Source organism: Rana temporaria, chromosome 2 (genome assembly GCF_905171775.1).
Source record: "Rana temporaria chromosome 2, aRanTem1.1, whole genome shotgun sequence".
In the NCBI taxonomy this organism is placed as follows: domain Eukaryota; kingdom Metazoa; phylum Chordata; class Amphibia; order Anura; family Ranidae; genus Rana; species Rana temporaria.
In genome coordinates, this window is record NC_053490.1 from 269,403,126 (window position 1) to 269,430,955 (window position 27,830).

Below are 27,830 nucleotides of genomic sequence, written 5' to 3' on the forward strand. Positions count from 1 at the left end.
AGGGTCCATTAATTATACAGAGAAATTATACAGAGAAAATAGAGTATAAACAAATTAATTGAAGATCGATTTATTGAAAAAGGATATAAGAGATCCTTCATATGATAGAGGATTAATGAAGTTGGCAACATTTAACATTGATAGAGAAACTCTACTTAAAGATAAAGAAAAAAGAGAAGCTACATATCAAGAAAAACCTCTGATTTTTGACTACAGTATTCAGCATGAAAAAAATAGAAACCATCATTAGGAAACACTGGAGAATCCTGACAGTGGATCGCCTTTCAACACAACTGTTGCCCATTGCCCCTAAATTTATCTATAGAAGAGCACCAACACATATGGATTTAATAGCTAAGAACATGATAGACCAACCTTCAAAGAAATCTTTCACCTTTTTTAAAGAAAAAGGATTCTACCCATGCAAGAATTGTTTTGCATGTCGACATACAAAACAGAATAATAAGAAAAAAAGATTTTGTAGCTACCTCTACAGGAAAGAAGTATAATATCAGAGAATTTATATCTTGCAAAACAGAGGGAGCGGTCTATGTTTTGGAATGTCCTTGTCACCTTCAATATATAGGAGGAACTAAAAGACCAATATGAAAGCCTTTGAGGGAACATATCCAAAATATACAGAAAGGATATCCAATATAGTGTTTACAAGCATTATGCTCATTACCACAACAAAGATCCCTCCTCCTTACTCTTTTGGGGTATAGAGAAATACAAACCCCATTGGAGAGGGAGCAATAAAGTTATCACTTAGTATCAATTAAGTAAACCTGAGTCTCGCTGGATTTACAAGATCACAACATTGAATTTGATCTAAACTGTTTCATCTTTGATTACTGACACATTACTTTATACCTATAATGCCCTGTACACACGATAGGTCCATCCGATGAAAACGGTCTGATGGATTTTTCCATAAGTTATCCAATTAAGCTGACTGATGATCAGTCGTGCCTACACACCATCAGTTAAAAACCGATCGTGTCAGAACGCGGTGACTTAAACACAACGACGTGCTGAAACAAATGAAGTTCAATGCTTCCAAGAATGCGTCGACTTGATTATGAGCATGCATGGATTTTTAACCGATGGACGTGCCTACAGACGATCGTTTTTTTCTATAGGTTTTTTATCCATCAGATAATTTTTAAACAAGTTCCTAATTTTTTAACCGATGGATAAATAACCGATGGGTAGAAAATAACTATACTGGAAGTATAGATAAACACCACGCTACTATGAAAAACTTATAAATTGCAGCCAACACCACAGAATAGATCAATTCCGAAAAACAAACAAAATAAAACATAAAGTGTAGCGCTAATTATAAGTGAAATAAAGGATTGGGTATATTGATAAATAGCCAATCATAGAAAAGTGTCCATATGAAACACGTTGAAGTAGTCCATAAACATAAACTGTAAAAAAGTTACTACTAAATAGATCCTCAAAATTCAGTTCAAAGTGGGTAAATGTGCAAAAAGCTTAAAAATAAATAAATAATAATAAATCTTCATAGGTAAAAGATGTATAAATCCAGCACCGAAGTGAATGGAGGCTTACCAGAAGCTGTGGACCCAAAATAGGCATATACCTAATGGGTCTATTGCGCTTAAAGTTGATGATACCAGCGAGGAGGTAAAGTCCAACACAGGATCAGGTGAAGGTCGGTTCAGAGGCACCTTGTAATAGGTTGTAGACTTGTGTCCATATGGAGGTTCAGACACTCAATACAAGGAAAGTAGGAAGAAAGAAGGCAAAGATGCACATAGTGTAAATCCGTTTCGTTTAAAAGTTTACTTGGTAGCAAAATAAAAAAAAAGGGGTTACACTCACATTTTCAGCACTTGTAACAGGCATGTAACAAAAAGCAGTATTGTCAGCAAATTCCCGACATGTTTCAATCTAAACGATCATCATCTGGGGTTGATGATGATCCAGATGATGATCGTTTACATTGAAACATGTCGGGAATTAGTTAATTAAGTACAAAAGGTACATCAACAATATTTTTTTTCTTATGGGCTGGCGATACAGACAGCCTACTACAATTTGGTAAAAATGTTAATATAAATGAGAAATATATCAATTTATCATGGGAGATGGATTCAACTCTCTGGATCTGGAGATATAGCATTAAGAAGGCATGACAAAGACAAAAACACATTTTAAGCCAGTAGACAGGAATAGTTATTTCCCTATGAATAGTTGTCACCCTACACCTTGGCTTATTAACATACCTAAGGGTCCATTAATTATACAGAGAAATTATACAGAGAAAATAGAGTATAAACAAATTAATTGAAGATCGATTTATTGAAAAAGGATATAAGAGATCCTTCATATGACAGAGGATTAATGAAGTTGGCAACATTTAACATTGATAGAGAAACTCTACTTAAAGATAAAGAAAAAAGAGAAGCTACATATCAAGAAAAACCTCTGATTTTTGACTACAGTATTCAGCATGAAAAAAATAGAAACCATCATTAGGAAACACTGGAGAATCCTGACAGTGGATCGCCTTTCAACACAACTGTTGCCCATTGCCCCTAAATTTATCTATAGAAGAGCACCAACACATAGGGATTTAATAGCTAAGAACATGATAGACCAACCTTCAAAGAAATCTTTCACCTTTTTTAAAGAAAAAGGATTCTACCCATGCAAGAATTGTTTTGCATGTCGACATACAAAACAGAATAATAAGAAAAAAAGATTTTGTAGCTACCTCTACAGGAAATAAGTATAATATCAGAGAATTTATATCTTGCAAAACAGAGGGAGCGGTCTATGTTTTGGAATGTCCTTGTCACCTTCAATATATAGGAGGAACTAAAAGACCAATATGGAAGCCTTTGAGGGAACATATCCAAAATATACAGAAAGGATATCCAATAGAGTGTTTACAAGCATTATGCTCATTACCACAACAAAGATCCCTCCTCCTTACTCTTTTGGGGTATAGAGAAATACAAACCCCATTGGAGAGGGAGCAATAAAGTTATCACTTAGTATCAATTAAGTAAACCTGAGTCTCGCTGGATTTACAAGATCACAACATTGAATTTGATCTAAACTGTTTCATCTTTGATTACTGACACATTACTTTATACCTATAATGCCCTGTACACACGATAGGTCCATCCGATGAAAACGGTCTGATGGATTTTTCCATAAGTTATCCAATTAAGCTGACTGATGATCAGTCGTGCCTACACACCATCAGTTAAAAACCGATCGTGTCAGAACGCGGTGACTTAAACACAACGACGTGCTGAAACAAATGAAGTTCAATGCTTCCAAGAATGCGTCGACTTGATTATGAGCATGCATGGATTTTTAACCGATGGACGTGCCTACAGACAATCGTTTTTTTCTATAGGTTTTTTATCCATCAGATAATTTTTAAACAAGTTCCTAATTTTTTAACCGATGGATAAATAACCGATGGGTAGAAAATAACTATACTGGAAGTATAGATAAACACCACGCTACTATGAAAAACTTATAAATTGCAGCCAACACCACAGAATAGATCAATTCCGAAAAACAAACAAAATAAAACATAAAGTGTAGCGCTAATTATAAGTGAAATAAAGGATTGGGTATATTGATAAATAGCCAATCATAGAAAAGTGTCCATATGAAACACGTTGAAGTAGTCCATAAACATAAACTGTAAAAAAGTTACTACTAAATAGATCCTCAAAATTCAGTTCAAAGTGGGTAAATGTGCAAAAAGCTTAAAAATAAATAAATAATAATAAATCTTCATAGGTAAAAGATGTATAAATCCAGCACCGAAGTGAATGGAGGCTTACCAGAAGCTGTGGACCCAAAATAGGCATATACCTAATGGGTCAATTGCGCTTAAAGTTGATGATACCAGCGAGGAGGTAAAGTCCAACACAGGATCAGGTGAAGGTCGGTTCAGAGGCACCTTGTAATAGGTTGTAGACTTGGGTCCATATGGAGGTTCAGACACTCAATACAACGAAAGTAGGAAGAAAGAAGGCAAAGATGCACATAGTGTAAATCCGTTTAAAAGTTTACTTGGTAGCAAAATCAAAAAAAAGGGGTTACACTCACATTTTCAGCACTTGCAACAGGCATGTAACAAAAAGCAGTATTGTCAGCAAATTCCCGACATGTTTCAATCTAAATGATCATCATCTGGATCATCATCAACCCCAGATGATGATCGTTTAGATTGAAACATGTCGGGAATTTGCTGACAATACTGCTTTTTGTTACATGCCTGTTACAAGTGCTGAAAATGTGAGTGTAACCCCTTTTTTTTTATTTTGCTACCAAGTAAACTTTTAAACGAAACGGATTTACACTATGTGCATCTTTGCCTTCTTTCTTCCTACTTTCCTTGTATTGAGTGTCTGAACCTCCATATGGACACAAGTCTACAACCTATTACAAGGTGCCTCTGAACCGACCTTCACCTGATCCTGTGTTGAACTTCACCTCCTCGCTGGTATCATCAACTTTAAGCGCAATTGACCCATTAGGTATATGCCTATTTTGGGTCCACAGCTTCTGGTAAGCCTCCATTCACTTCGGTGCTGGATTTATACATCTTTTACCTATGAAGATTTATTATTATTTATTTATTTTTAAGCTTTTTGCACATTTACCCACTTTGAACTGAATTTTGAGGATCTATTTAGTAGTAACTTTTTTACAGTTTATGTTTATGGACTACTTCAACGTGTTTCATATGGACACTTTTCTATGATTGGCTAATTATCAATATACCCAATCCTTTATTTCACTTATAATTAGCACTACACTTTATTTTTTATTAAATAACCGATGGGGCCCACACACGATAGGTTTAGTCTGATGAAAACGGTCCATAAGACGTAAGCACTTTATCGTTTTCCAACATTATTGGTTTCCCCATTGCCCCCTCCAATTGCCTCCTTGAATTAGATGGGGATGCCCTCTATGAGCCCATCTTCCACCTATCTCCTTTATTTATGATTTCCAAGTCTAGGTTTAATCTTTAAAATGACACCAGGCCCTATGTAACCCAATACGTACAGCCAATCCAGTGTGGAAAAAGCTGTAAATGCCCTTTAGTAGGATTGAGGGTAGTAATGTTTCTTGATGGGAACCAAACTTTTTGTCAACGAATCCACCCAGGGGATGGGATAGGCATCAAATTTGGATATTTATTTAGTTTCCTGAATTTCTTGCAGACAACCCTCTGGCTTAGGAAAGAGTACTATGGAAATTGACCATTTGTTAAATTCCTATATGGCCCCAAAGGCTTAAATTTTCTGTACCTTTTCTGAAATAGCTTTTCTCTGAGCTTCACTACTTGATAAAGTCCAAATTTTACTCTGATATAAGGCTCAGTCACGTCATAATAAATTACACTAGTTTGGCTACGTATTTCTGAAAAACACCTCTCTATTTTTCTTCAAAAACTCTCTCATCTTCCGTGATGGTGCCCCTGGTCGATTTCGGCAATGACCTAAACAGATCTATAGAAACCCTCTGAAAAGGGATCTCAATTATAGGTAAGGGTTCAAACAGACTTGAAAAATGTGGTTGGGGTGCATTAATTTGACACTTGGGGCAAAATTTACAATACTTATCAACTTCTTTAAAAATACCAAGAGAGAAAAAAAACTGTTGCATTCTTTTGTTTGTTTTTTTACCCTTTATATGATCATTCAACACATATGTGTAAATAGTGATGTCTGCGCTGTGTGACACAAAGGGAAGGGGGTAGGGGTGGCTAATGGGCACACAATTATAAATAAAAAGGGTATGAAAAAACAGTGTATCTCAGTGTGATGACAATTAACAAGTGATCAGCGTATAGTAACCCATCAAACTTTCCACAAAGGAATATGGAACATCATAAATGCAAAGCATAAATGTGGAAAATATACATCAAGTCGAAACTGTGAAATCCAAAAACTGTCCAAAATATATAAAAATTTTCAAAAATATATATAAAGATAATAATAAATTCTTGATGATGCAGTCTGTATGTGGTAATCCCACCACCAAAAAAGTGCTGAAAATAAATTGCTTCAGTGTGAACACCTCTGTCTGCAAGCAGCTCACCTCACTGCTGTTAGACAACCAGCATGGAAGATCACTTATGTGACTGAGGGGGGTGGTTGTAGCACTCAGATGGTTTCCTTTACGTTGCTGAATGATCTCAGTAGCAGGTATCATATGCAGAGGAACATAGGAAAACAGAGAATGTTCATAGCATAACTGTTACACATCAGCAAAGGCATAGGGACAGGTCACTCTGTAAAGCACTCACTTTTTGAAAAGGGAGCGTGGGCATCAATCCACGAATGCCGAGTTTGTCAGCCCTCGGTGTATAACCTTAGGTCCTCTCTGCCTCCAGCCATGTGTAAACAGTGACTCAGTATATGGCGGTATGTATGAGAAAAGGGAGACTCTGCATTCCAAGGATAGATCCACCTCGGTTCCACACCAAGCTCCTTCAGGTCCTTTAAAGTTCTCTGTTGATGTTCTGGACCAACGCTCCCCCCGATCAGTGACGTCAGCACGCCGCTCCTCCCTACGTACGTTTTCTTCATATATGACGTCGTTTGGGGGGCCCTGGATGAAGTCATATATGATGAAACGTACGTAGGGTGGAGCGGCGTGCTGACGTCACCACAACGATCCACGTAGAGTCCCGGAAGCTCCGGGCTGTGGAAGCCGGCCGGCTACAATAATTTTGACACGCTTTTTATTCATCCACAACATGTGAGTGTATTTGTTTTTAATATGTATTAAATTTAATCTGACTGGATTACGCCTTGGGAGCCTGTTTTGTTTCCTTCCATTTGGATATGTGCTATTGCTGAGCAGGTGATTTATAGATCTCACCAAGACACATTTACCAGGAAGTGGAGGGATACTGCTGGGAGCCATCATTACTCTGGCTAGGTTGTGAGCCTCAATCGCATATGATCTCCTTAACACGAGATCTATGAATCTGGTAAGCGGCAGCATATACGTTGGTGGAGGAATCTTTTTTTCGATCTGAGAACATCACTATTCTGGATGTGTATTGCATGTTTTCACAGATATCACAATTGGAAAGGACTTTTTATATTAGAGACCACCAATTCTATACATTTGGACTTTTATGCATCTTATACATTTATTTTGTCTATTTATTGCTTTATGTTCACTGTGGTTACCACGTGTCTAGAGACATACTTGGTTTCACCATTGAGTTCTCTCATCTTATTTGACACAATACGTAGTGACAGTCAGTTGTCACTGTATTGTGTTGCACCTCAATCTTACAATTTGTTGTGTTTTTTCACTCATGCTTTTTAGTGCAAACAGGAACATTTTAAATCTGGGTGTATCTAGTCACCATTTAGAGTACACTTTATTGCAGCACAGCTATTTATTCCCAGATATATTTATAACTTTAGAAATCTGCCCAGTGGCCTAATTCCCATCATTACAAAGGCATAAATAGAGGGGCTATCTTATACTTAAAATTTGGGCAGAGGCTGGGATAGTTGACATGTTGGGCTTCATGCAGCTTAGTTAGGCCCTTCAATAGTCACTGTACCCGTGAGAACAGAGCCAGACTTATAAATATATCTGAACCAGAATGTAAGAGCTGTTACTAATCTGGAAGGTCATTTTGAAAGATTTGAAAAGGCTAAATACTAGGGCTGTGGAAATTAAATATTAATTCCTTGATTAATCATACATTTTTTTTGATCGATCAAAATTCTTTTTATCGGTACTAGTGGTACAACGGATCGTAAATGATCCGTGATCCGAACGGGTCACCATATGCGGACCAGCACACCACGTGATCCGCGGAGCTCCACTTCTGCCTTGGCCATAGGAAAGGCCACCGGAGCGGCGGCCACCCGGCGACGGCCTAGGTGAGCCTAGAGTGGCGCACTGACCTCATCACCCGGCTTCTCTGGTAAGACTAAGCAAGCACTAATCTTCCTATACAGTGGGGTAGATGTGGACCATATTACAGTGGGGAGATATCTGTGGATTACAGTGGGGAGATGTCTATGGATTACAGTGGGGAGATGTCTGTGGATAATACAGTGGCGAGATGTCTGTGGATATTACAGTGGGGGAGATTGTGGATAATACAGTGGGGGTGATTGTGGATATTACAGTGGGGGAGATGTCTGTGGATATTACAGTGGGGACTATAAATGGTGGTGATCCGAAAAATGTATATGTGTTATAATTAATCGAAATTAGTCGATTAATCGATTAAAAAAAATCGATTAATCAAACACAATAATTTTAATTAGTAACAGTCCAACTAAATACCTTTTGTCACCTTTTGTTATCCCATTGTGCTGGCCAGTCCCGATATATGGAGAGAAGCGAGAGGGGACGAGATTGCCCTGTGGCATCAGCTGGCCAGCACAGGGGAATCTCAGCTCCTCCCACTTCTCTCCATAGATTGGGGCTGGCCAGCACAGGGGAATCTTGGCCCTCCCGCTTCTCTCTCTAGATCGGGGCCGGCCAGGACAGGTAGATCACGTGACTGAATAGCTGCGGTGTGACAAAAGGTATTTAGCCTTTTCATTTAAAAAAAGCTGAGGAGGGGATACTTGTACATTGCTGCATTATGCAGTTGAATAGCGGTGAGAGGGGCAGGCAGGAGAGCCGCTCTCATGATGACAGGGAGGAAGGGGGAGAGGGGAGAGAGGACAGCTGATGATTGAGGCACGTAAACTGACCATGGTAATCAGGGCTCAGTAGCCATGATTACAGTACTAAGCAGAGGCAGGGGAACACAAAAACTGGTAAGATCAGCCAGGTTTTTTACAAGATAGGAAGGGGAAAATGACATAGCACAAGCACTGTGCCATACAGCATGCCTTAAAAGAACAGGATCTTCGTTTTTTTAGGGTTCCATCCAATAGTTGGCTTTTTCCTGTCCTATGCGCAATAGATCTTTCACAATGGTAGTTCACTTGAACTAGGAAAATGATTTTATTGGGTGCCTGAGATGCTTTCCAGTGTCTGGCAATCACTGTTTTCACAGCGAGTACACGAGTGGTGACTGTGCGGAAACCTAGTAAGGAGGCCTGTTCTGGTTACAACTATCTAAATGGGGATACCCCCTCCCTTTAAAGAGGTCTCCTCTTACTTCCTGCTGTATGTCTGGGACAGGAAAAAAACAGGGAAATCTCCCCAGATAGACACAGGCAGCAATACATAACCTGTCCAGAGTTTTACTCCTTCACTACTCTAGCCAAACTAGCCTGTTAAAACTGTACAGATTTTTGGAGATCTCAGTGTGTCCTGCTGGAAATATTTACAGGTGTCTTACTACCTTTGAGGTTAGTCTAAAATGTTTACAGTTACAGAATGATTTTATCAGTGCTACATGACAATGTATAAAACATGCAGATAGTATACTGTATATTACAAAGATTTCTGCAGACTTTGTAAACACTGTTTTTTCTAAGAACTGTTAACATTTGTTTAAAATATGAACAAAATGAGAAAAGCTGCAGGGTGGATGAGAACAGTGCAGAGCAAACTAGTGATATGTTTACCTCGTTGATAGCTGACTAGCTCAAGCAGGGGAAAGAGCTTTTATACTGGCACTCTGGGTAGTTCTGTTATCAGCCATATTCCAATGCAGCATGCAATGAAGCAATTTTTAAAGAGTTTATTCATCTGGCAGGAAATTTGATTTAGAGCAGTACAAAAATACTCCAAAAGGTAAATAGGTTTTGCAGATTTATTCATATGCCAATTGTTGTTTTATATATGCAGCTGGATTTACACTTCCATTTTCAGAAAAAAAATATTTTTAAAAAGAAGCAAAGGGAAACTTATGTGCAAAGGGGATATATACATGTTTTTTATTACATTTTTGCTACAAGAATTATTATGCCTGCACTCTTTTTTGTATTAAATGACCATTTAAAGATTATTAACTTCTGCTTTATTTATCTCTAGTTATCTATAATCTATTTTTTTTTTTTTTATAAAAATAACAAACATTTTATACTTACCTGCTCTGTTTGCAGTGGATTTGTACAGAGCAGCCCAGGTCCCCCTCTTCTCGGATCTCTCTTCTGACTTTACAACTCCTTAAAAGGGGACCTTTTCCCCTTTTCACTAAAAATCATCACACCACCATAAAGCTCTTCATGCTGATATGAAATCATCTTGCATTTATTAGACAAACAATGTTTTGCTTTTGCTTACAATTATTCTTAGTTGAGTGAGGCACTGGTGATGTAACATTGGCCTCACCGTTGCATCCTGGGAAATTACTGTGACATGTGCCAGGAGGTAGACCCAGAGTTACAGGCGAATTCCAGGAAAAAAAGGGAGATGGATTAATCTGAAAATAGTTAAAATGGCCACCATAGGAAGAATGGAAAAAAATAAGGTATGCAAAGAATAAAAAGCCTGCAATTATCAGTATGCAGTATCTGTTTGTAGATTATCATTACAAAACAATTCTGAAGGTGCCTTTGTTGTGTTTTGTTTTATATGCGCAAAGTTCCTCTTTAAAAACGAAGTTCACCTTAAAAAAAAAAATAATATTTTTTTTCAGGAGCCTGCAGAGCACTGCACCTGCAATCAGAAGATTGTGGGTGCAATGTTGGGCTCCTGCAGACACTGCCTACAGCTTTTTGCCTGTACCTGTGTACAGGTTTTCTTTTTGAAAGCTGTAGGAGAGTACTCACCAGTGCCCTCACAGTTCATTGAGAACTACAAGCTGTATGCTGCAGTGGAAGATAGGACTTGTAGTTCATACATTCACAGATTCCTGTGAATGAATGACGCTCTGTTATTAAATTGTGACAGTTCAGTGAAAGCCGGAGAGGAACCCCCGCCTGCTGTCATGAGGCTGGGGTAATCAGGGGGTGCGAGGAATAGTACATAGTAACATGTTACACCCTAAATACAGGTTACTATTAGGTTACTTAACCTTTAAAGGCACCTGCTCCTGAGACTCTTTTTTTGTCATTTATCAGAACAAGCTGTCAGCTAATCAGAGCCCTGGGCTGCAGCTAGGAGGACTTAAGCCGTTTTCTAGGTTGGTAAAGGAGAAGTCACGTTACTAGGAAGCATTAATGTATCCAGGAGAATTGGGCAAGCAGATTTGATTGGTTGGAAGTGGGAGTGGAAGATCATCCAGAAGCCTTCTTGGTTATTAAGCAGCTCTGTAGAACCTTTTTGTTGTAGTGTAAAGGTGGTCAAAGACTGTATGCAGATAGCATATACTTGAGAGAGGCAACTGAAGATTAAATGGTTTAAGTGTGTATGTCCCTTTAAGATATGCCACAACTGTTATATGAAACCATAATAACTAATCCCGAGCACAGCGGTAGTATAAACTTGAGCCAGGTTCAAATACAGTACTTAGTAAATACAATATGTGAACAGGGTAATTCTAGAGCAATAAATGTAACGTGGTAATGGTACTTATCCATTTGCCGAGCATGAGAGTTCATCAGCAATAGCAGAGTAATGTAGCATCAATGGGATTCTGTAATAGATGGTCTCCTTGTGGTGAATATCTCAGGGTGTCCCCAGAGCAATAGCAGCATGGATCCAGGTAGAGGTTATTTAGTAGGATTAATCTATGGCTTAATGGTGGCAAGGATCCGGCATGGGATGGTTTCCAGCTGAGGGGATCTAATACCAGTAGTTTGGTTGTAGCGTGGTCTGGCTACGCCCGACAATAATAGAACAGCGTGTAGTAACCATGCTGTGCTGTTTATAGGAGCGAGGCATGTGTGGCAAATGGAGTGTTGACTTTGCCGGGCACTTCGGCGTTTCACACTGGAACGCAAGTGGCGCCGGGCGATGACGTCAGTGCGCGGTCGCCGTACGTGTTCCAGCGCGGAACGCAATACGACAACGAAAGCGCCGTTTACACTATTGCAAGTGCCATCCAGACCATATACAGTGTATCTATTGTGACAGTCACTTAGTGTCCTCCCTAGCTGGTAATCCCTTTGAGAACCATGATAAGTATAATTCATCTTACTTTATGTGAGTTGCTCATTTTCTTCCTTTATTTACACACCCATTACACAGTCTGAACACTTTGCTCTTTTTGTCTGTTTACCACTTATGCCTCGTACACACGATTGAAATTTCCGATAGAAAAAGTCAGGTGGAATTTTTTCATCGAATATTCTGACCGTGTGTATGCCCCATCTGACTTTTTCCGTTGGAAATTCCGACGGAGTTAGAAAGAGAACATGTTCTTTTTTTTTACAACGGAAAAAATGTATATCGGAAATTCAGTTCGTCTGTATGGAACTCTAATGCAGAAAAAAACATGCATGCTCGGAAACAATTCAACGCATGCTCGGAAGCATTGAACTTTGTCGTAGTGTTGTACGTCACCGCATTTTTGACGGTCGGAATTTGGTGTGTCCGTGTGTATGCAAGACAGCTTGAACGGAATTCCGTCGGAAAAACCCATCTGAGTTTATTCCGATGGAAACTCTGATCGTGTGTACAGGGCATAACAGATCTCTTCAGTTTCTCAGAAGTGCTGTGTTAAAGTGTTACTAAACCCAAGACCCTGCATTCACTATATCTGATCTCCCACAGTACACAGAAATGCAGTTATTTTAGTAAATATAAACTACTAAATACCCTTTCTCATCAGCAGTTAGAGCAGTTTTGTGACTTCTATCAGTGTCTGGTTAAGGCTTGTAGGGGGAGCTTTCATTCTCTTCTGATTGTCCTATGAGGCTGCAGGACCCCTGACCCTCTGTCTGGACAGTGCTGATTGGCAGTGTGCTAATCATATGCATGCTCCCAAAAAAATCCTCTCTAGCAATACACATCAAACTGAGCATGTGTAGCTTGCCCCCAAGACTCTGTTCTATCAGGAGAGACTGTGGAAGAAGGGGAGGATCAGAAAAGACTGGATCAAACAGCCTTTTACACAATGCAGATGATTAACCCCTTAGGTTCAGCAGTGAGTATAACAAGCATGCTTTACTGCATATACAGACTGATTTTACTGATGTGGCTTTAGTAACAATCTAAGTGTACTGGATACTTCAGCGGTTCCTAAAGCCATAAGATTTATCCTGAGATTTTGAACCATACTCTACATTCTATCAATGTAGTTTGTCTCAGCCCAGGCTGTACCCATTACATCATACTGACAATTTATATCCTTCTGCTCTCAATTGCTTTGTTTGGATTGCTGTTAATTTCCCAGGAAGGGAACCCCTTTTGTTGACAGAGGCCCTGTCCTGGGTGGAGGCACTGCCAATTCTATTATCATACCCACTCTTCCACTTAGCGAAGGCTCTGGTTTTTTTATTTACCTACAGTTTTAGCGCAATATCATGTTTCCTGTTTGGGGAGGGCGATTTCTGAAACACCACCTCCCCCCCAAAAAGGGCAACACTTGTAAACCCATACTGTCAATACCGATAATATACCACAAAATAAAGGTCATGTCTAAGAAAATCCAGAAACAAATACACATTCCAATCAAGCATGTTTACAAACTAAAAACTGTTATGCGATACAGAGTATGCGTATCTTGCATTATTTTAATTGAAGTTAAATTGTCAAGTAACCCAACTTATGGTGTCAGATATCAATGTTAACATTATATAACACACCTTAGATTGTAAAATCATTTAGCGCTGGAAAAGGTTTTGTATAACTAGGGATAAGGGAGCTAGACCAGGGAAAGACAACTATGGCTCCCAAAGTTTATGAAATGTATTCAGTGTTTTTCTATGTAGGAAGATGAAACGCTTTCTTGGGAGTATAGAAATAATGTGGGCTAGACATTCCCCAAATGTAGGAGAGCGTAGAGATATCCACTTCAACTCTATTGCCCTGTACACACGATCGGTTCATCCGATGAAAACGGCCTGATGGATTTTTTCATCAGATATCCGATGAAGCTGACTTTCATCAGTCTTGCCTACACACCATCAGTTAAAAAAACGATCGTGTCAGAACGGGGTGATGTAAAACACAAGACGTGCTGAGAAAAATTAAGTTCAATGCTCCCAAGCATGCGTTGACTTGATTCTGAGCATGCGTGGATTTTTAACCGTTGGACGTGGCCACAGACGATCGTTTTTTTCTATCGTTTTTTTAACCACTTCCCGACGGTCGTACGACTTTGTACGGCCGCAGGGTGGCTCTACATCTCTGGGAGGCCGTGTTTTTACGGCCTGCGCGCGCAGCCAGCGGTGCAGGCGCGCGCGCACTCGCCGCATCGCTGAGATGCCGATGCGAGTGCCTGGCGGCCGCGATGTCCGCCAGGGACTCGCGATCGGCGGCTACAGGGACAAGACGTGGAGCTCTGTGTGTAAACACAGAGCTCCATGTCCTGTCAGGGGAGAGAGGAGACGGATCTGTGTCCCTTGTACATAGGGACACAGCATCGGTCACCTCCCCCAGTCACCCCCCTTCCCCTACAGTCACCCCCCTTCCCCCACAGTTAGTAACACAATTCAGGGTACACATTAACCCCTTCCTCACCCCCTAGTGTTAACCCCTTCAATGCCAGTCACATTTATACAGTAATTAGTGCATATTTATTGCACTGATCGCTGTATAAATGTGAATGGCGCCAAAAATGTGTCAAAAGTGTCCGATGTCTCCGCCATAATGTCGCAGTCACGAAAAAAATTGCTGATCGCCGCCATTAGTAGTAAAAAAAAATAATAAAAAATAATAATTCTGTCCCCTATTTTGTAAGCGCAATAACTTTTGCGCAAACCAGACACTTCTTGCGATTTTTTTTTTTTTTTTTTTTTTAACAAAAATATGTAGAATAATACGTATTGCCTAGACTGAGAAAAAATTATTTTTTTAAAAAAAATTGGGCAATTTATTATAGTAACAAGTAAAAAATATTGTTTTTTTTTCAAAATTGTCGCTCTATTTTTGTTTATAGCGCAACAAATAAAAACCGCAGAGGTGATCAAATACCACCAAAATAAAGCTCTATTTGTGGGGAAAAAAGGACGTCAATTTTGTTTGGGAGCCACGTCGCATGACCGCGCAATTGTCAGTTAAAGCGACGCAGTGCCGGAAGCTGAAATTTCAACTGGTCAGGAAGGGGTATATGTGTCCAGTAAGGAAGTGGTTAACCATCAGATAATTTTAAAACAAGTTCCTATTTTTTTAACCGATGGATAAAAAAACGATGGGGCCCACACACGATTGGTTAGTCTGATGAAAACGGTCCATCAGACCGTTTTCATCAGACAAACCGTTCGTGTGTACGCGGCTTATAAGTTTATGAGCAAGGGACAGGAGTCTGGAAACCAGGATTCTTATCTCAGGTGGATACAGTTCCTCTTCCAAATTACTCAAAATACAAACTGATCGGTCCATGACAATCTGCATTTGAAAAACTCTTTTAATGGTGTCTACCACTACTTATAGCTAAATAATTTTGAACACTTCCAAAGCATGTGCACAGGGTCTGCTGGAGTCTCTTGGCATCCTGAGCGGTTTGGGCTATCCCTTTTTTGCCACTGAAAAAGCTTTTGTGGTGTGCAATATACCCTGCGTATAATAAACAATTGGGACAATCTTTGTGTAGGCAAGGGGGATATCAATGAAACCTGCTCCATGATATGCTGTAAGACCTCTTCTAATAATACCCCAAATCCTCCTCCCACCTCCTCTTATCCAGGATAGGAAAGTTGTCCAGGTGACTGTTTAGAAGCAGTAAATATGACGGTGAGATTAGGTCCTTTTTTAGTGATGCAGCCGCCAATGTATCTACAAGTGGGGTTGCTGTCAGGGATAAGGGTCTTGTTTTGGCTTGAAAGGTGCATGGCACAGTTGAAATTTTTGTTAAAAAGTTGTTGTTTTTTTAAAGAACAGGAAATCTGGAATAGTAGAGAAGATATGCCTAACCTTAAAAGTGTGTTAATTAATGGGTGAGTGGGGGGAGGGGGGTTATATTTGAATAACTCATTCATTGTTCAAATTATTAAGTGGTCTAATAAACCCCTTTATTAGTATCCCCACTATAGGCAATGCATACGCATATACTGTATAAGTGTCATGAACCTTGCAGTAATACTTTCATGACCTGTCTGTCTCTTATGTCTCTTACCTGGTCTGTTAAGTAATCTTCCCTCAGTGTATCTCCACCCTGGCCTCAACTGGAACCACTATTTAACACTGTGTTCTCCAAGCCTGCCTTGCCGTGCAATATTGTGTGTATGGTTTCCTGCTTGCCATGTGCTCTATGTTTGTCTCTGTTACCGATCTTGGCGCGTTCTCGACTATCCCTGCCTGCTTGTGACCCTGACCTTTGGCGAGTTCCAGACTATCCCTGCCTGCTTGTGACCCTGACCTTTAACGTGCTCTCTTTTTATCCTTGTCTGCTAGTCGCCCCGAACTTTGGCTTATCCCCTTACTATACCTTGTTGTCCTGGGCTTCTGCTCCCTGTCGATCCTCCTGTAGCCTACTGTGAGCGTGAGCTGGGAGACCCTGGGGGCTGCAACCTGGAGACAGTTGCAGCGCAGTCAATCCACACCACTAGAGGCTCTGGTGAACACCTGCTGGCTCTTAGACTCCGCGCCCTGGGGAATCTTATGCTCTAGCTCCCTGTGGGATCAGTGTTGGTGCTCCAGTGGACCTGCCTTCCTGAACCGCCCAGAGTTCCATCCGCAGCAGTCAATCGTAGGGTCCACTACCTTAGCGGTGCACTCCTGACCCCAACGGTATGCATCTGTCACCTGGCCTCAGGTGACCTGACAATAAGGTCTGTGTTGAGGTAGCTAGTAAGTTGAAAGCCAAAAACTGATGTTTTTATCATAATAAAATAATATTGTATATATTAAAAAAAAAAAATCATACTTTTGAGTTGAAAGTTACATCTCTTTGAAAACTGCGTTGAAGGTGAGTAAACAGTTCTATATCCTCAGTTTGCAGTGTGTCCATAACCCGTTCAGCCATTGCAAATATTTCCAGCCATGAAGGGAATAGGTTTTTAATCAGAAGATGTAGATACATGAATAATTCATAAGGATGCTCTGCTGAAAAAGCAAAGTAATTTTTTTTCACAATAGAGAAATAAATCTAGTGAAAACAGCAAACATGCACAATGACACACATACACAAACACACACACACACCTGTGTTCCAATCAAACAAAATTGGGAGGTTTAAATACCGGTAGTTTTTTATTTATTTTTTTGCTATCTTAGAGTGACAACATACTTCATTAAGTAACTAAAACTTAAAATTTTACTATGAAAATTAGAGCAATAGGTAATTTCTAAGTAACAATAATGTGCTTACATCTTAGATAGCAAGCAATTGAGCTGCAAGTTTGAAAATGAGTTGCTAAGCTATTGCTAGACTTGCCAGGTTTCACAAGTTTGTTGCACAATTGCAGCAAGTCCGCATTTCATGACTCCAGATCAACTTTCTTTGCAAACATTCTGCAAGTCTGCTGCAAGTTCTGGTTCAATTATGTTGTGCAATAGTCATCATCCCACCACAGGGGTCACTTTGACTGAATTTTTTTAATGCTGTAGACTTGCAGAGCTCTTGCTATAGACTCACCACTGCAACTTGCTAGAGACTTGTCATGCACATTTTCTACAAATTGGAAAACTAGAACTTGTGATTCAAGTGCTCTGCAAGTGTACAACTTCCCAGTGAAAATGTGCAGTAAGTTAACCTCCCTGGAGGTATTCCAGAGTCTGGCTCGGGGTGGAAATTCTGTACCATTTGCGGTATCCCCGAGGCAGACTGGGGATCGCATCGCAGTATCTACAGGCAGAGTTTACTTACCTTGTCCCTGGATCCTGCGATGCCTCCCCGCTGTGTGATCGAGCTGCCTCCTCGCTCGATTCACACAGTGGCCGTGTGCCGCCGAGCTCTGTTCCCTGCGACGTTACGACGCACGGGAGCGGTGATCGGCACCAAATTCAAAAAAGTAAATACACAGTACATATACAGTATACTGTAATCTTACAGATTACAGTTCTGTATGAAATAAATACACAACCCCTTTGTCCCTAGTGGTCTGCCCAGTGTCCTGCATGCACTTTTATATAATAAATACTGTTCTTTCTGCCTGGAAACTGGAGATTGTCCAAAGCAATCCAAAAGTGGCCCTTTACATCAAAAGTGCTTTTAGACCAGCTAGAAAACAGTGATAATAAATTAGAATCACTTGCAGAATTGAGCGATAGTGATTTGTGGGGAAATTCGTCATCAAACAATAAAAGTAATGACAGCGACAATTCTGCAACTGAGCAAATTTCAGTGTTTTTGATTTGATTACATTATTGAATAATTTTTATTATAATTACATTATTATTTGTTATAATTATTTATAGTTATTATATTATAATTTATGATTTTGTGTTTCAAACTTTATCATACCCTGGATGTCTACTAGACTCTTGTTTGGACAGATTTAAGTGAGTTATTCCTAAGAATTACAGGCCTACAATATAAAACGCCAAATTTCCATGCAAAATAATTGTACCGCTTTCAGCACCTAAAACCAGAAAGAATCATACCGCCAGGGAGGTTAACAAGACTTACAATGCAACACTGCCACAAATTTGTGGATTAAAGTGGATATAAACCCAAAACACTGGGCACATATATCTGCAGTGTTTTCTTATCTCTGTCCAAAGAACGTCCTGTAGCTTTCTCCTGCTCCATTCTTCTGTTATTGGCCTGAAAACATTTGACAAGTTCTCCGACACACCCAGAGTTTTGTGTTGGAGGATGCAATAAATAGATTAGCACAGAGCTGAACGATTTAATGAACAGATCTGAAAGTCTCTCCCTTTGAGGAGAGGTGGTGTGTGCCTTTCCTCCAATCAGCTGTCTAGGCTTCACTGCAGTGCTAACTAGGAAGCGAATATCTCCTAACACTATCTGAACTTACTAAACAGTATATAAAGCTAAAGACAGCAGATATACATGTAAAACTTATGTAGGGAGATTTGTTTTATCCCTGTGTATCATCTGAGGCTGTTCACTTTGACACTTTCACTTTAAGGCCATTTCCACCATATATGGTACAGGATGCACAGTTGACCACAACCCCTATAACACTGGCAAAACTTGGAAATTCTAGCGGGGGCCATGTACCACCTCAGCAATGTTTTGTAATTAGATTCTATAAGAGAGGTGTTAATTGATAAGTGGGACAAGTCATTTGCAACCTTGTGTCAGTCCTGAATTTCCACATATTAATGGTAATCCAGCACACTTGATGGCATTTAAGAGCGCTTTTGATAGGTGTGGTAGAGTTTGTACATTGTGAAGATCCATGCTCTTAAAGTGGTTCTAAAGCCTCAAGGATTTGTACCTTAATGCATTAACTTAAAAAAACTTCTGTGCTGCAGGATTCCCATAGCAGCCCCCCTATTCTTACCTGAGCCTAATCTAATCCAGCCTTGTGCACGAGCACCAGCTGTCTCCCTCCTCATTAGACAGACTGATAGTAGCGGGAGCCAATAGCTCCCGTTCTTGTCAATCAACTCCAGTGACGGGGGAGCATTGTCTGCGTCAATGGATGCAGCAGCGGGGCTTGGGAGGGGGAGGGGACAGAGAAGAGGAGGATATATTGCACAGAGCAGGTAAATATAGACATGTTTCTTATTTATAAAAAGAAAAAAAAATTGCCTTTACATACACTTTAAGGCCTTTCTTGACTTGCAAGCTGTCTCAAATAATGTCATAGTAAGGCATGAGTAGTCAGCTTAAAGTGGTTCTAAAGCCTAAATATTTTTACCTTAATGCATTTTGGCATTAAGGTAAACAATGTTTAGGCATCAGTATGCCCCTTCATCCCCCTCTTACACTTACCTGAGCCCTCATGTGATCCAGCAGCATGCACATCTGCAGCTCTTCTCTCCCTTCACTTTCTGGTCTCACAGGCCTTGCTGAGGTAACGGGAGTCACTGCTGTTAATCAAAGCCAGTGATAAGGGAGTGAGGAGTCCCACTGTCAGTGTAAGGATGTAGGCAGTAAAGCTCAGGAGCTAGCCTGCACAAGTGCCCCCATAGAAAGTGGCTTTTTAGGGGGGCACTTGCTGGGGAGGAGGAGCCAGGAGCACCAACGGTGGACCTGACAAGAATAGGTTTGGAGCCGTTCTGTGCAATTCCATTGCACAAAGCTGGTAAGTATAAATCTGTTTGTTATTTTTTTTTTTTTTAACCATTTACAGTCACTTTAAATTCAGTCTTCACAAAGACACACCCCTCCTGTGTCCCCACTCCCAAATATAATGGACCACTAGCTTTTCAGTCCAAGGGTCATAAAGGCTGAAAAACTTTCCGGGAATGGCGACTCACAAAAGGTTGAATGAAGATCTCCCCCAGCGCATTAGTCAAAGGTTGGGAAATTCACCAAAATAAAATGAAGGAACTGATAGTGAAGTACTATGTGAAGCACTGGTGTTTATTGCGCAACACAGGTTTGTACATACAGAACAATGATGTAAAACAAGCATATACAATGCAACGATTCAATCCAGGAAATGCAGCATCCAGCATAGGTTCCAACAAAATCAGAAATGACGTAGTTGGACTCTGTACCGGAAATTACATCAATTTGTGAGTAGCCATTCCCGGAGAGTTTTTCAGCTTTTATGACCCTTATGTCGCGTACACACGGCCGTTTTTCATGACGAGAAAAATGCCATTTTTTTATTTTGTCATTAAAAACGATCGTGTGTAGGCTCCAGGGCATTTTTCTCGACGTCAAAACGTCATGAAAAAGAGTTGTGTGTAGGCTTTAATGACGGCAAAAAAAATGCGCATGCTCAGAAGCAAGTTATGAGATGGGAGCACTCGTTCTGTTAAAACTAGCGTTTGTAATGGTTATAGCACATTCGTCACGCTGTAACAGACTGAAAAGCGCAAATAGTCTCTCACCAGACTTTTACTAACACGAAATCAGCAAATGCAGCCCAAAGGGTGGCGCCATCCGAATAGAACTTCCCTGTTATACGTCACCGCGCTTTGCTCGAGCATTTTTTTTTCATGATCATGTGTATGCAAGGCAAGCTTGACAAGAATCGTGTCAAGAAAAACGTTGTTTTTTTTCATGACATTAAAAACGGTCGTGTGTACGCGGCATTAGACTGAAAAGCTAGTGGTCCATTATATCTGGTGAGTGGGGACACAGGAGGGGTGTGTGCCACACCACGGAGTGAAAGTTTGGAGCACTACAGCACTTTCTGCGGATTTGAGTACAAAAGCACTTTTATTTGGGATGTTTTGCAATATTTACCAATATGAATTCTGATTGATTGTTTTTTACAATATAGTATTTATATTTGATATGAATTTATGCATTTTTGTGAGCGCTGTAATTATTTTATTTTATTAATTCAAGTGAAGAGCACTTTGTGTACAGCAGCTGCAATTTTTCATCATATATATATATAAATTCACATATTTTACTTTCAGCGCAAGTATATTTAATTGTTCATTATTGATACCAGTGAGCACAAGAGAGCCTCCATTTAAACCTATTTAAATATTTTGAGCTGCCTGGAGATATCTTAGCAATGTCTCTTGTTGTTCCATATAAAGTGGAGTATTTTATTCTGGGTACTAAGCTTTTCTTGTCCAAGAGCAAAACACCAGCTTAAAATGTTTTAAATCAGTGAAAATAAGATTGACCATATGGTATTATAATTTCACTTTAAAAAAACAAATGTCTCAGTTAATTGGGGTAACCTAACATGGATCTACATGTAACTTTCCTGTCTCCTATCACTTTAATTTAGCTTTACCTGTAGGTGATGTTTGCCGGAATGCAACCTGGAGTGGGAAAAGCCAATGGATGAGGTATGGCTCATATGTGCCATTGTAAACATAAAGTACGTTTAAAGACTTGCTGGCCTCATGAATCATTTGTTCCTGTGTTGTAAACTGATACATAGATGGGGTACTTCCGTACTTCTGTTAGACAAGAAAAAACACTGATTACTTGTCAATAAAATGCAAAAATAGCTCAGTTTTCATAAATCAAATACATAAATACAACATATATAAACTTGCACAACTACAGCGCAATATAACATGTTTAAGTTTGTTCCTGTTAGCTAGAGGAAGCATTAACTTTCATATTTACATTGAAGGCCTACACATATTACAGTGATTAAAAGGTTGGCTTTAAAGCAGAGCTCCAATGACAAAATGCAGGCAAAAAAGGAAAATATCCATTAAAAGATAAAATAAAATTCATACATAAAAATCTCACGAATGGTAAATTGGGTTAATGAAAAAAGTGAAAAAAGTGGATCAGGATTGAAAATACTTTAAGCAGAACACTTTTGCACAAAAATATTTGGGTACCACATAAGCACAGAACATTAGATTTGGAAGTACATGATTTGACCATAAATGTACCGTATTCAAAACCTGGGATGAAATCTATCGACAAAAGCATTGGATATACATTTCACCATTAATTGCACTCACAGGAACAAATTTTTTTAGCCCCGGGAAGGGGACACTTTTTGGTGACAGAATGGGGAACGCACAAATAAGGGATATCACTGTACACGGGAAGATGAGATCACTACAGGACCTAAAAGGAAACAGAAGGGTGGAATATAAGTGAATGGGAATACCTTCAATTAAAACACCTGGTAAATACACTACCAGGTGACGTAAAACACTACGACGTTCTGAGAAAAATTAAGCGTTGCCTATGGGGATTTTTAAGTATCGAAGTTTGGCGCCATTCCATGAGTTTGTGCAATTTTGAAGCATGACATGTTAGGTATCTATTTACTCGACATAACATCAACTTTCACATTATGCCAGAAAATTGGGCTAACTTTACTGTTTCGCTTTTTTTAATGCATGAAACAGTTTTTTCTCCCAAAAAAAAACGTGTTTGAAAAATTTCTGCTCAAATACCGTGCGAGATAAAAAGTTGCAACAACCGCCATTTTATTTTTTAGGGTCTCTGCTAAAAAAAATATATAATGTTTGGGAGTTCTGTGTAATTTTCTAGCAAATACATTTTAGCATGTAGGAGAGAAATGTCAGAATTGGCCTGGTAAACAAGTGGTTAAATACCTTTTGGCCTGGAAGAATAAGCAAGCCAGTTTTATTTCTGCCCCCTTATTCCTAGTCCCATATGCAGGCCCACTGATTTAAAAAAGTCCCAGGTATGCTTATGAACACGGCACACCAACAATTTGAAGCTGCCTAGATAAACACTGTAGTCAGCTACAGCAGCAACTCTACAGTACAGGCAGCTACAAATCACCTGAGAAAATAGGCAGAGAGAATTCTATCTTCTACAAATCTCTGCTACAAAGATTCTAGTGTAACAGGTCCCCTAGGATCACCTCTTTTACACAGAACCAATTCTTGCTTTACTGTGTCTCTTTCCTAGCTTACAGCATTAAGACAATGTAAATAAACTCAAACAAGATGACTATTTTTACTGATCATGGGAAAAATGTGTTGCTTGCAGCCCTACAGGGAAAAGATGCCTCTTTCTTTCTGCCACCTTTAGGCACAAGTGTACAGTACTTAATGGGTAATCCAGCACTAAACATTTCAGTATATACACTGAATATGTTCACTTTGTTTAGGTTTTCTGTGTTAATGTTTAAAAACATATATAGTTTGTTACTCTATATGCATATGTGAGCTTCTGTATTCGTTCATTAAAGGCACAGACTAAAATTGATGATTGATAATTGAGTACTGCTTCAGGTATCTGCTATTTTATTTACTATTTTTTGTCATCAAAAATTAGGATTTCAATTCATTCGAGTTTTATCACAAACGCAGCATAAATCAATGAATGCCAATTTTATTATTCATTTTGCACTGATTTTGTATGTAAAATTCAATGTATAAACATCACTTCATACGTTTTAATCTTTCAAATATGCATTTCTTTCCGGTAGTTGTTAACTGTGAGATTCTATTAGGTAACTACTGGGGATAGAAGCAAATGGAACCGTTCAAAGTGAAGATAAAATGATGACTCATAAGCTAAAATAATCATAAATAAGATTAATGATCAGTCGTGAGCCTTCATTATCTGCTGGTCATTATTTAGTTCTACAGATTTAGGTTGGGTTCACACTATTACTACACGACAGTCATCCGACTTTCATCCTACTTTGCTCTGCGACATCAGTCCTACATCGCTCCTACATCCATCCGACTTTCATGAACAGGATACTACTTTGATCCGACTTTGTGATAGTCTGACTTGTCCTTTGACCAATCAAAACAATCCCAGTGTGACATAAATTCCTTTTACTGCTGCTTTAATCACAATGTCGGATGTCACAAGTTGGATGGTTAGGACAAGGATCCTACTTTGATCCGACTTCAATGATATTGAATGGGCTGAAGTAGTATCAAATTCGGACCAAAGTAGTACAGGGAGCATTTTCAAAGTCGGACCGACTTGTGTCGGACCAGTTAAGACGGCTCTCATAGGGAAACATTCATTTTCACTCATCATGCGACATGAGCTCCCAATCTCGGAGCGTTTGTCAGACAAGTGTGAACCCAGGCTGAGGCCTTTCAGTGCACACCTGCTCTAATCAGAAATGTGTAAGAGACTGCTGGACATTCAGGCTCAATTTAGGTCTGATTTTTGCCTGTTTCCTGTCCTGAATTATTGCTGCAAATAGTGTGGATTGCATTTGTGCACTGCTTGTCTGTGCCTATCTGGACCATCAAACTGGTATCTCTGCTATTATCAGTAATTCCTCTGTCTACCTGTTCGGATCCCATACTCTCCCATACTCTGTTTAGGATTGCTTTGTCTGCAACTGATCTGGCCATGGGTTTGTTGACTATTCTACTTTCTGCTGTTTGTTTCAAACCTCTTGGATCTGTCCTGCTTTTTAGTTAACTGATACCCCTAGTGAAACAGTGGATCTACTGAACTCTGTGATGATAAGAAATAAAGATTTTAAGTGGTTAAAGTGAACCCGTTAGTAAAGAAAACTCAATTCAATCCTTCATCTTGTGCTATAGGCTCCTGGAAGAACCAGGATTTTTACAGGGTGGCAACAGGAATGGAAGAACGGTGGTAAAGATAAAAATACATACTGTAGGGTGTCTACCACAGGTTGGGATTTAGTGCCGGCAGGTTCACCTTAAATTAGTAATTGTATGTGAAAAAAGAATTTGACAATGCAATATTTATACTGTATATAATAATTGAATATTTTCATGAAAAAATTATTGAGGTAAACTAATAGAGTTTATTAAAATAATCCTTATGTACTGTAAATGCTCAGAACAAATGAAGACAACACAAAAAGTGATGTGAAGGTCACTATATATGGCCCAAGTGTAGTTTAATTTTAATATCATCTGTAAAGATCAGTTGTGCACCAGGCCATATAGGACATCACATGAGGGTGTTAACATGAGCTTTAAACTGTTGGAAGCACTCATTTTTAGCAATATATCTGTGTGAGCAGACAAAAGTCCCAACCCTAGGAAAAATTGATTATCTGCATAAAGACCAGCATATGTGTTGGGGTGAACACAGTGAAATGATGCAAATAATAATGCCAGGCCACCCAGTGAAATCTGATGCGTATAAGGTGGCACTGATAATACTCTTTTTTTTATTATAAACTGGGAATGAGATTGTCACTGTTTTTTCCCCCTAACTACCTGTCAGCTAAATCAGGTAGAGCAATGTAGCAGACACAGCAGTGTGGAAATGCAATCAAGGAAGAAAAGAAGTCCCATCTCCTGTCAATTTGAATAACACAATTGAACAATTATGGCTAGCCTTAGAAATATAACCAAAAATATCATTAGTTGTATTATCTAGGAAAATATGAAGAAAATATGCTGACTCCAAAAACCAGCTCCTTCCCACTTACTTCAACCACAGCATTTTCAATAAGACCTGAAATTGGAGATCGTGTTGCACTCCGGAGCTTCAACTCTGCACGTTTGTGTTCCAGTATTTTGCCATACTTCTCTCTTGCCTCTTTTTCTATTATTCTGCAAAACAGTATATGCATTGTTATCTATAAGCATGAGAAAACTGAACTAAAGGTGATAAAGTACAACATTATACTTGTGACAAAAAACATCATTATTGATTATGCTACATACTTATAGCAATTGGACTTGTTTAATAAAGCCAAAGTTGTGGAAAGTATATTACCCAAAAAACATTAGATCTTAACATTTAATTGCATCAATATCACTTAAAGCATATCTAAACCCAAGAACAACAATTTATATACTGTAGCGTAACAGTCCCTAGATATGGTAGATACATTTGTTACATTTTTATTGTTTCAGACCTTTTTCCTTTATTTTCACCTGGTGTTCCAGCCAGTAACATACATTTTGTCCTAGGGTTAAAATGCTCACTCACTGTGCTGCATCTTGGGAGGAGCATGGTAGTCACCCTAGGACACAAAATGACTTACAACTAAAGAACCCCTCCTCCTCTTCCCCATAACATAAATAGGGGTGTTCTATAGTACACAGAGAGAACCTGGAGCAATGCTAACTAAAAACAGCCAGTAAAAGCAAAGCAAGCACAGAGTCACACTTTCAATTATATCTATACCAAACCAAGAGGGAATAAATAAAAGGTCATTGTTAGGATTCAGATACACTTTAAGAGCCGATTTTTGATTGGTAGGTTTCTACATACTGTATCTCATCAATTCATTATGCACTGCCTTATTAAAGAAGTTTATATGTGCCCAATATGCATAGATTTGACTCTGCCACAAGTGAGAACTAAAGACACAGTTGCATCTATCCAACTTTTTATTCAAAATTCAAATTTAATTGCTAACTGCTGTACTGCATTGTGTAATGAGAAGAATTGACAAAATGCATATGGTGCCCAATGTATATTTCAGTGTATAATGTCAAATGTTCTGTTTAAAATATCAATGATTTAAAGTGGATGTACACCCTTGCATGCAGTATTTTACAAAAGTGAGTACACCCCTCATATTTTTGAAAAATATTTTATTGTACCTTTTCATGTGACAACACTGATAAAATGACATTTGCTACAATGTAAAGTAGTGAGTGTACAGTGTAGCAGTGTAAATTTGCTTTCCCCTTAAAATAACTCAACACACAGCCATTAATGTCTAAACCGCTGGCAACAAAAGTGAATACACCCCTAAGTGAAAATGTCAAAATTGGGCCCAATTAGCCATTTTCCTTTCACGGTGTCATGTGACTCATTAGTGTTACAAGGTCTCAGGTGTGAATGGGGATCATGTGTGTTAAATTTGGTGTTATCACTCTCACTCTCTCATACTGGTCACTGGAAGTTCAACATAGCACCTTATGGCAAAGAACTCTCAGAGCATCTGAAAAAAAGAATTGTTGCTCTACATAAAGATGGAATAGGCTATAAGAAGATTGCCAAGACCCTGAAACTGAGCTGCAGCACGGTGACCAAGACTATACAGCGGTTTAACAGGACAGGTTCTACTCAGAACAGGCCTTGCCATGGTCGATCAAAGAAGTTGAGTGCACATGCTCAGCGTCATATCCAGAGGTTGTCTTTGGGAAACAGATGTATGAGTGCTGCTAGCATTGCTGCAGAGGTTGAAGGGGTGGGGGGTCAGCCTGTCAGTGCACAGACCATACGCGGCACACTACATCAAATTGGTCTGCATGGATGTTGTCCCAGAAGGAAGCCTCGTCTAAAGATGATGCACAAGAAAGCCCGCAAAAAGTTTGCTGAAGACAAGCAGCCTAAGGACATGAATTACTGGAACCATGTCCTGTGGTCTGATTAGATAAACTTATTTGGTTCACATTGTATCAAGCAAGGGTGT

General features: G+C 39.3%; 1 protein-coding gene across 1 annotated transcript in view; it reads right to left on the bottom strand.

The window, feature by feature from the left end:
• The window catches only part of LOC120928273, a 52,023-nt gene extending 25,660 nt beyond the window's left edge, over positions 1–26,363 (bottom strand). Inside the window, exons 1-4 of the mRNA XM_040339373.1 lie at positions 26,338–26,363; positions 25,887–26,010; positions 21,789–21,957; positions 16,871–17,049 (exon numbers count right to left, since the gene is read on the bottom strand). Of these exons, the coding sequence (XP_040195307.1) occupies positions 16,871–17,049; positions 21,789–21,957; positions 25,887–26,010; positions 26,338–26,363 (498 nt within the window). The remainder of the gene's footprint in view (positions 1–16,870; positions 17,050–21,788; positions 21,958–25,886; positions 26,011–26,337) is intronic.
• Positions 26,364–27,830: the final 1,467 nt, after the last annotated feature.